This window comes from Branchiostoma lanceolatum, chromosome 2 (assembly GCF_035083965.1).
Source record: "Branchiostoma lanceolatum isolate klBraLanc5 chromosome 2, klBraLanc5.hap2, whole genome shotgun sequence".
NCBI classification, from domain to species: Eukaryota; Metazoa; Chordata; class Leptocardii; order Amphioxiformes; family Branchiostomatidae; genus Branchiostoma; species Branchiostoma lanceolatum.
Window position 1 is genome coordinate 21,937,607 of NC_089723.1, and position 10,639 is coordinate 21,948,245.

The 10,639-nt window shown below is 39.8% G+C and overlaps 1 protein-coding gene across 1 annotated transcript; it reads left to right on the forward strand.

Annotated features, from left to right (window-relative positions):
* Window positions 1-522: 522 nt before the first annotated feature.
* On the forward strand, window positions 523-4,831 carry LOC136427930 (non-neuronal cytoplasmic intermediate filament protein-like). The gene is made up of 6 exons (XM_066417162.1): window positions 523-1,116; window positions 1,315-1,375; window positions 1,893-1,988; window positions 2,675-2,833; window positions 3,432-3,557; window positions 4,066-4,831. The coding sequence occupies exons 1-6, from the start codon at window positions 743-745 to the stop codon at window positions 4,357-4,359; spliced, it is 1,110 nt and encodes a 369-aa protein (XP_066273259.1). The 5' UTR covers window positions 523-742; the 3' UTR covers window positions 4,360-4,831.
* Window positions 4,832-10,639: the final 5,808 nt, after the last annotated feature.

Sequence of the window (10,639 nt, forward strand, 5' to 3'; positions counted from 1 at the left end):
GCATAGTCTTCACTGACGAGATACAAGCTTGTTTTCCCTCAAACATTTGATTGCCCTACATACTCTTCAGCTCATCAGCAGTTCACGCATAACTTTCTATATGTCTTTGTCTTTGTCTTTATTGAAGAAAATTCATTAGTGGTGTGCCCTAAGGCACACCACTAGTCTTCCTGGACTTCTTAACATCATACAATACAACATCAAAATAACAATACATGCATTGACGATAACAACATAACAACATTCAATATTTACATTAATTACAGATAACTGATTACATGTCATTTAAAAAAACTATCTAATTGAAATTGATTCAAGAATCTACTTAAAATTAGAGGTCCTTCCTTAATTGAGTAAAATCATTTGCGATACAATGCCACTTTACTTATGAATCAGTTCTACACTTTATAACCATATGGCTATATGAAGCCATAGGGTGGTAACGAAAGGTCGCGAACCTGTGACGTGTTGACACTTTGGGGCCTGATATGTCCTCTGTAAACTTGGTTGAACCCAGTAAACTATCTGGTGTTTCTATAATCTGGAACAGCGTTGTTAACCAATGGCAAGCATCGTGAGCCGAAGAGATTGACAGCAAGTGACTATGTGATTAAAGTTAAAACTGTGTGACGAAGTTGTGTACCGGGTACATGCTCTAGCACCGGTACTGACAACGCCTCGAGTGTCGTGCTCAGAAGCCAGTTCCAAAATCAAGACAAACTCGAAGCTCTAAGGAAACGCCATGGCTAGCAAGGCAGCACGAGCGGACGTCGGCGGTGCAAAGCCTGTTGTCGCCCCCGCCATCCCGACCGAAGGAGCGATGCAGACCCTCGCTGACGCCAGGGCGACCCGCAGCAGTGAGAAGAGGGAGCTGGTGGTCCTGAACGACCGCTTCGCCAACTACATCGAGAAGGTGCGCTCCCTGCAGGAACGGAACACCAAGCTGACGACCCAGATCAGGATCCAGGAGGCGCGGGAGGAGACCGACATCGCGGAGCTGTACGAGACGGAGCTGACAGAGCTGAGGGCGCTGGTGGACCAGCTGACTCAGGAGAAGGCTCAGTTGGACGTCGAGAGCGCCAGCTGGCAGGCACGGACTCAGGAATGGCAGGCCAAGTAAGTCCACAGGTTCCTCTTTCATGTTTCACTCCATACCGTAGGTTTAGGAATATTATTGAACATAGCTCCTGACTAGAAACTGGAATGTACTGATCGTTTTAATTGACTATGACAGTTTCAGACTCAATATTATGTCATTAGGGCTCAAACAAATTGACGTGAAAAGAACATTTTATCGATGTGATTACTTGACAGGTGCGAGACCGAGACTGCTACGACTGAGGCCATGCGGACAGAACTGGCAACGGTCAAAACGGTGGGTCTTCTCTTTCCGCTAAATCTCCATATTCCTGATATGCCATGGCGGAGATATCCAGATGTTTAGTGTGATCTTGTATTTCTGGAGTACCTATTGAGTTCTGCTACGTATCTTATCTCTTAACTGTTGCAACGGGGCACCGCAGAAGATCTGACAACCAGTTTTCTCCAATCTTCTCGGCTTTCGACCAGTCCATTCCCTGATACTATCATCCATTGTTTGTCGTTGCCTACTTCTCTTTCTTCCTCCCTGGACGGTTTCTCGCACGGTAGTTTTGGCTAGTTCCGATGACCGTGATACATGGCCACGCCACTTCAGTTTTTTTTTTTTTTCTTTACTGTGGTTAGGGGGTCTTACGGTCGTACAGACCGATGTTTTGTTTGACTCTGCAGCATTTGAGACACGGTCCCGCTATAGAATCCTCTTGAATCTTTTATTCTCTTTGTCTGTATAATGGAATGTTACGTATACAGTTGTTCAAAGTGACAGCAATTTGTGCAAACTGTTTTTTCAGGAGGTTGATGCAGCGACTGTGGAGCGTGTTGGGGTGGAAAACAAGCTGACCACCGCGCAGGAGGAGATTGCGTTCCTCAAGAGGGTCTATGATGAGGTAGGCATGTCCTTGTCACCGTGAATACTTTCATCAGGTTGGTGAATGACTGTATAGCAAAGATCTGTATTTACAGCCACATATTTATCAAGAGCCGACGTTTCGATGATCGTCTGTCATCTTCTTTAGGGCAATTCTTACTGGTTCACTGTGCCCTGACTATGTATGTGACAATACTTTACGTTTGGGACTGCATTGTTAGCAGTAACACTTTGCTTCAGTGCACAGTGAACCAGTCAGAATTACCTTGATGAAGATGGTAGACGGCCATCGAAACGTCGGCTCTTGTTAAATATTTGGTTTTGAATAAAAGACTTTGCTATCCATGTCTTCGTCACGTTAGAACCATCCCGGAATTGTATTTGTGCTTCAGATAAACAATAAAGAATTATGGAACTTTTTGAACTGAAAAGCTTGACGCTGTAGATAGAAGACATACAATGTCTAATGATGATGCAACTTTCGAAGACGAAAGAAATAATAAACAGCCATTGAAGACTTTGTTTCTTAAACGTAGACAGACAGTACACTCAACTTGTCAATCAATTTTTCGAATCCGCGGGCATCACCTCCCGATACATTTCGGCTGTAGACAATGTATTATCTTTATACAATACAGTACATACTTCTATACACTCACAACGATAATCAGATATCCTTACCATGTAAGTTTTGCACCATTATAGGAGACGCGTAAGGTGCAGTACCAGTTGAACCAGACCGTGGCCATTGTTGAGATCATCACTGGACCTGACCTGAGCGAGACTCTGCGTGAGATCCGCATGCAGTACGAGATCATGGGACGGGCCAACAGGGAGGAGGACGAGGCCAAGTACAAGCTCAAGGTGAGACCATTACCAATACTGTGATCACAATCAGAAAAAGGGTCCCCACCGGGGAGTTTTCGGAGTTTTTTTTTTCTTTTTTACTTTCGGGCGTGACCCCTAGCTAGCCCCGTTGGACACCCTGCGGCTATCGGGCTATTTTGGCGCATGTCCGGGTCCTCAGATGTATTTAACTCGTAGTTAGAATATTACCCCAGGACCTGGTGACGAATTGACGCCGTAGGACCATGAAAAGTGAGAAAAAAAGATATGTTATACCGTACCTCACATATATAAAGCGATATCCTAATTATTGGCACTATTCCAAAGTACAATTGTAAATATACTTCCTTGTATACTACTTATTTGTCAACATTGTTATCTCACACTATCTGTTTTCTTTTTCTATAAAGAAGGACTCTGGCTAAATATTGACGTAATATTCGAGTTGCATGAACATTGTTGTGTATAATGCATATAGCCAGACGAGTTATGATTCTCGTCCTCTTGAACGGTAGGAAAAATGCCTTTAGTCCAATATTCAGTCATAACTCATAACAAATATTTCAAAACAAAACAAAGCAAATCTAACGTTGGTATTGTTTTCTTTTTTTTCCAGTTCAGCGAGTTGGCCCAGCAGCGGGAGCTGGATAACGAGGCTCTGGTCTCCGCCCGGTCCGAGCTGACCAACCTGAAGAGGATGCTTCAGTCTATCGTCACCGAGACAGAGGCACTCAAGAACAAGGTTGGGTCATCGCCTTACCTTGGTTATGCTACGGTCACAATTGGGCAAAGGGGCCCCAATGGGTAGTTAACAGTTTGTTTATGTGCAATTTCGGGCGTGGCCCCTGGGAACACTCTGTGACTACCGGGCTATTTTTGGCACGGCCGAGCTCCGGGTTGATTTTAACTCGGAGTTCAAATAAGCCCGTGACCCGTTGACAAATAGACGCCGAAGCTTATCATGGGATCACCGAGAGGTACCTCCCAGTTTTCGTAGTCCACCGGGACAAATTTGTGACTTCAACGCCCGGCCGGGGCTACACCCTCTACGGGCACGGTGACCGTAGCATTCCAGCAACATTCCACTCGGGCGGTGACCTCCCTGCAACAGAGCTATTTGACAGATCGAGCAGCGAATTTCATAGATTAAAAACGAACCTTTTTTGTGTTTGTGTGTTTATTGTGTTTTCAGTCCACTGTAGTATGAAATCAGAGAGAAAATAAAAAAAATTATGTGTCTTCTTTACTAGACCGGGTCCCTGGAGACGAACATCGCGGAGACAGAGGCCCGCCGTCTGAAGGAGATTGAGGAGTACAAGCTGGCGATCGGCGAGCTGGAGCAGCAGATCGAGAAGATGAAGCTGGAGATGACGCAGCACACCGTGGAGTACCAGGAGCTCATGAACATCAAGATGGCGCTGGACGTGGAGATAGCGGCCTACATGAATATTCAATCTCAATATGGGCTAATGTTGACATATTTGGATCTTATAGAATCTGAAAAGACTTATGCTCAGAAAATAGAATCTATATCGCCATCGTAAACGCCCATCGCTATTCATATTGTAAACACTCATTTCTTGCAATTTTCTTGTTTGAATGATTTCCACTATACAGGCTCTTCAGCGAAGCCCAACCAAAACGTCAAACGTGAGGTCAGCAGTCAGGTGAGGCGTGAAGTCACGATGGAAATCAAGTCCAGCTAGAGAGAAAGTACTTGAATCGGATGACGTAAAGCTGTGTGACGTCGTATTACATCATTAGCATATATCATCATTTTAATCGTAGCATGCAACGTGTTAACATTTGTTTAAGTCAAACTTGTACAAATAAATCATGAATTTCAAGAGGCTTCTGAAGAATAAACATTTGCTTTGGTAGACCATGACCTAGTGCTATTGTCAATGAATGATTTTTCTTCTTCATTTATGAACTGGAGATAGACATTCGAGAGGTAGCCTTACTATGCTACGGTCACAATTGGAAAAAGTGTGGCGATTAAAAATTATTGCCATAGCGAAGGTGTCTGGGTTGATCTTACTGTCATGTAAGGAAAGTATCAACGTAGCACTTATAGTTCTGCCATAATATTTGTTCAAATCGCACTTAGAAATCAGAGAGGCCTCTGCCAAGTTTTTTGAGTCAACAGAGGTTTTGTTGGTGGGAGGCATGATGTTCAGCACGTTCTTGAGATAATAGATCAACTGGGGTAGGTTGAAAACCCTTTTTAAAGCTAGAATACTAGATTCGGTGCCCTGAGAACTCCCTGACACACTCCCACCAGTACGAAATCGGAAACCACTTAAGTAGGTCATCTGTCATCGACCTGGGTGCTGGGATGCCAGACCGTGCTAAAGAAGGTATAGAGTGACAGGCGGGCGGACGGATTCCATACATTCCTGTGCAATTCTGGGAATTCTTGTAAAACGGGCGTAAAATATACTATTAAGCTCGCTCTTAAAGGGCGCCAGACATTTGGAGATAACTTAGTCTTATCATATGTAACAATAGTATTATTATTATTAACAAGGCTAGAAGAGCAACATGTTATTACCCTTAAGATGTGGTACAGCTCTAACGACTCCCTCCTGATCAAAGATTTCGACGACACCGTGGGCAGCATCCGGATAAACTTGGAGCGACCTCCGAGCGAGATCCGTTTCCTTGTGGACGACGCTTCCTTAAAGGAGTTCATGTCTCCCATCACCGACTGGAGGTCTGAGGCAGACGCACGGATAGAACAGATCCGCAAGAGAGACGTCAAACTCCGGTGAGAAGAAATGAAAAATTATACATAACCTATTTACTGATATTTGACAAGATTCAGAAGCTGGTAGCATACGTAGACAAGGATTTGTTCACATTTGCGAATATTTTCATCGGGTTGGTGAATGACTGAATGGCAAAGTTCTTTATTCACAACCACATATCTAACAAGAGATAAAACGTTTCATCAGGGCAATATGCTGACTGGTTCACTAGCTATAGTGCAAAGTGAGCCAGTCAGAACTCTCCTGATGGAGGTCGCAAACGCACATCCAAACTTCGATTCTCATTATCTCCATGAAAAATGGAGATATAGTTTTGAGCGTGTCTGTTTGTCTGTTTGTCATCTGTTTGGCAACCATGTTGTGAAGTTGGCACCAAGAAATGCATGGTGCACCAACTGCAGAATTTACATATACGTGCACGCCGACAGAAGACCGAATCGCTTGAAATTGTCACCATAAAATTTTAACTGTACTATGATATTTTACTGTATAGTTGCTGTACAGCACGGTATTTTGCTGTACTTAACAGCGCAATTCAGGAATCCAATGCAATTTTTTGTAAACATTTGTAAACATGTGTAAACTTTTGTAAACATGTGTAAACTTTTGTAAACATGTGTAAACTTTTGTAAACTTTTGTAAACTTTTGTAAACATTTGTAAACCTTTGCAAACTTTTGTAAACATTTGTTAACTTTTGTAAACCTTTGTAAACATTTGTAAACATTTGTAAACTTTTGTTAACTTTTGTAAACTTTTGTAAACTCTTGTAAACATTTGTAAACTTTTGTAAACTTTGTAAACTTTTGTAAACATTTGTAAACTTTTGTAAACTCTTGTAAATTTTTGTAAACTTTTGTAAACTTTTGTAAACTTTTGTAAACATTTGTAAACTTTTGTAAACCTTTGTAAACATTTGTAAACTTTTGTAAACCTTTGTAAACATTTGTTAACATTTGTAAACTTTTGTTAACTTTTGTAAACTTTTCTAAACATTTGTTAACTTTTGTAAACTTTTGTAAACATTTGTATACTTTTGTAAACTTTTGTAAACATTTGTAAACTTTTGTAGACTTTCGTAAACATTTGTAAACATTTGTAAACCTTGGCAAACTTTTGTTAACATTTGTAAACTTTTGTAAACTTTTGTAAACCTTTGTAAACATTTGTAAACTTTTGTAAACTTTTGTAAACATTTGTAAACTTTTGTAAACTTTTGTAAACTTTCGTAAACATTTGTTAACTTTTGTAAACTTGTGTAAACTTTTGTAAACATTTGTAAACTTTTGTAAACTTTTGTTAACTTTTGTAAACATTTAGAGATTTTTTTGGTTGTGTCTGTGTGTGTTTCCAGCTGTAAGCAGCATAACTCAAGAACCTCTTGATATGATGGAATTACGATGATATTCGGTATATGGGCGGGTGTTGTGAAGCCAAAATTTAAGGTCTATTTTGGGCCCCCTGGTAAGTGACCTAGGTACTGCAGCAGGACTTTTTCTATCTTTTGACCTATGGTCTTGATTGTTTGTGTCAGATAGCTTGTGATGTAATGAAGAAGTGGTGAAGGTTTGGGCCCCTGGCAGCTTGTTCTGGAACTGCATGGGCGTTATTGTGAAAATCTTCTAAGGAGAATAACTGAACAGAGGAATTTAGATTTCCGTATTCAGTATGCAGGTAGCTTGGACAGAGATATAAGTAATGAAGTGCAAATTATGCTAATTGGGACTTAAGAGCAGCTGTCTGTAAAAACCAAGCAAAATGAGGAAAAAGTGGCCAAGTTCAGAAAATGAAATTTTCTTAGATTTTGTGTGGTGGTAGGGTCTTGGCCCAAACCTACAAAAATGGGAAAGTTTTTGGTCGGAGGTTACCAGTTGCCATGGTAACGGCCATTTTTCAAAATGGCGGATTTTCGCCTTGTGAAGGCCTCTCTCCCGCTCAAAATGGACCATCTTTGGCCTACTGTAACTCGCACAAATGAATAGAAATGTTGCTGCCTCTAACATATTATATTATCCATATCTTAACAAGATTAAGAAAAACCATGTTAAGTGTTGCTCGAAATGTTTTTGCAGTGAGATGCAACAGACGTTTAAAGATGACCTGTTTTTGTGAAATTTCAAAATTGACAAAACGCCATTTTTTTGACGTTTTCAGCAAGTAATACCTCCTTAAAAGGCACTTCAAATTTGTTGATTTTCAGCACAGCTCTAGTTTAGACCTTTATAAATATCATATTAAAAAAGAAGTCTGGGTTCTCAATAGGGCGAGCCACAGTGACCCGGAGACTAAGCCATTGTTTCCATTGTAGCAGAATTTCAACTACAGAATTGAAGGTGAAATAAACATGTGCAACTTGGTGATTGAGATAAGAATGACTTTTCTTGAACTTTTATATGGTGCAAGAAACCTGCCTGGCACTTAGAAAAGTATTTTGTAACAGTTGACTGTTGGTTGCCATGGCAACGGTCATCTTTGTTGTTAATGATGGATTTTCACATGGTTGTATTAGGAAAACATTCCTATAGCTACCTGCTGATTGCACTAGAGATATGGACATAACTTTTATATTTCCATATAGCATGGTTTCCAACGTTTCATAGACCAAAAGTTCAAGATCAAGCATTAAGATTAAGAGGGTGTACTAGGGGGTTATCAGAACCAATGAAATCAGAATTTTCATCTTGCTAAATTTTAGTCATTTTTAAGGGGCTTCCATCATTGGCAATGTTGATGAATGGTTTTACCAGAGAAACATTGAGTCACAACTAACATTGTTTTATTGGGACACGTATAACAGGAGCCGTGACTTTAGGGTCTTTATGTGTATTTTTCGTGTTTTGGGACTGATACGAAATAAGTGAGGTAATCACGTCTCACTACGGTGTGAGCTATGGCCATCTTAGTGTCGCTGTGTGAAAACCACGGATAGATGCCATGAAATGCTTACAACAATTAACCATGTTAATTAGGGCACTACATGGGGTTTATAGGGAAACTTGGTATGGAATAAAGCTGTTTTACACATTCTTGATATTTGTTCTCTAAGACATCAATCAGTAAGTTACTTACTCAATCATTTTGTGTATTCACTATGTGGTACAGTGTACATAAAGACAAAGGGTCCGCATGCATTGGGGTTATCAGGACTCCACATACCAGGGGTATAGTGGGTGCAGAAGGTGCATTGCGGAACACTTCTGTTTACCTCTTCCTATGTTAAGATTGACCTCCTACGTACTTCCACTGGAGAATATTGTAGACACATTTTAGTTTAATCTTTGGATAGTTTTCCCGAATTCTCCGTACTAGATGAATACTTTCTGTATCTGTGCTAATTTTGACCTACAACTCGTAACTGTAGGTCAACCTATAGCTGAAATAGAATTTTAGGCTTTTCTTAAATCAGTGGCTTTTAGTTTCTAAAATAGTAAAAAAATTGTATATTGTTGATACGATACATGTAAAAAATTCTGAAGGCACCAATCACTGAGGTAATCACTGATCTTAAAAGCAACTGTCTCCGCATCTGGATGTATCATATTAGATGCATAGCATCCTACTACTCCCCTTTTTTGTCAGTGGGTGTTGCAGAAGGTCAAATACTTTACTGTGCGCATAACTATGACATTTACCTTGTGAATATCCGTCATTAAGTATGGCCGTTTCACATTTATATGATAATATAGATGTAAGGAAATAATGATATGTAATCATATACTTAAAAAATATTGTTTGGAGGCAAATTAGAATTAATATTTATAAGGGTATGGTTATCTGTAAGTGTATGTATTGTGTGCTGCACATATACACATTGTCCCAGTTTTTATTTGGCTTTTGTTGTGACCCATGTATGTCCATATTCTGTTAGTAGTTGTATTGGTAATTCATTTTGGAAAACCAGTAAAGATAGAAAATAAAAGAATGGCCGTTGCCATGGCAACCAGAAATCAACTGTTACCAAAAAATAGAAGTGCCAGGTAGGTTCCTTGCAGCATAAAAGATTTTAAAAATCATATTATCATCTCAATTTCCAACTTGCCAATCCTGAGTAAGAACAAATTTTGAACCTTTGAAAGACTGTTACAATGAAGAAACCTACTTTCCTAAGTAATAGGTAGGATTCTTTGTTACATGAAAAAACGTCAGATTTCATTTTCTTTACATATGTAACAAAGCTATGGATGTTTTCCTCCTACAACAATGTGAACATCCACCATTAAGAACAAAGATGGCCGTTGCCATGGCAACCAGCAGTCAACTGTTTACATAATACTTTTCTATGTGCCATGCATTCATCAACATTGCCCATGATGGAAGAAAAAGCCCCTTAAAAATGACTAAAATTTAGCAAGATGAAAATTCTGATTTCATTGGTTCTGATAACCCCCTAGTACACCCTCTTAATCTTAATGCTTGATCTTGAACTTTTGGTCTATGAAACGTTGGAAACCATGCTATATGGAAATATAAAAGTTATGTCCATATCTCTAGTGCAATCAGCAGGTAGCTATAGGGATGTTTTCCTAATACAACCATGTGAAAATCCATCATTAACAACAAAGATGACCGTTGCCATGGCAACCAACAGTCAATGGTTACAAAATACTTTTCTAAGTGCCAGGCAGGTTTCTTGCACCATAAAAAAGTTCAAGAAAAGTCATTCTTATCTCAATCACCAAGTTGCACATGTTTATTTCACCTTCAATCTGTAGTTGAAATTCTGCTACAATGGAAACAATGGCTTAGTCTCCGGGTCACTGTGGCTCGCCCCATTGAGAACCCAGACTTCTTTTTTAATATGATATTTATAAAGGTCTAAACTAGAGCTGTGCTAAAAATCAACAAATTTGAAGTGCCTTTTAAGGAGGTATTACTTGCTAAAAACGTCAAAAAAATGGCGTTTTGTCAATTTTGAAATTTCACAAAAACAGGTCATCTTTAAACGTCTGTTGCATCTCACTGCAAAAACATTTCGAGCAACACTTAACATGGTTTTCTTGTTAAGATATGGATAATATAATATGTTAGAGGCAGCAACATTTCTATTCATTTGT

What these genes read in the sequence shown, in the direction of transcription:
- LOC136427930 (XM_066417162.1), top strand. Translation starts at nt 743, where the DNA reads ATGGCTAGCAAGGCAGCACGAGCGGACGTCGGCGGTGCAAAGCCTGTT. An exon ending in AACTGGCAACGGTCAAAACG is followed by an intron (nt 1,376 to 1,892) that starts GTGGGTCTTCTC and finishes CTGTTTTTTCAG; the next exon opens with GAGGTTGATGCAGCGACTGT. An exon ending in TCAAGAGGGTCTATGATGAG is followed by an intron (nt 1,989 to 2,674) that starts GTAGGCATGTCC and finishes GCACCATTATAG; the next exon opens with GAGACGCGTAAGGTGCAGTA.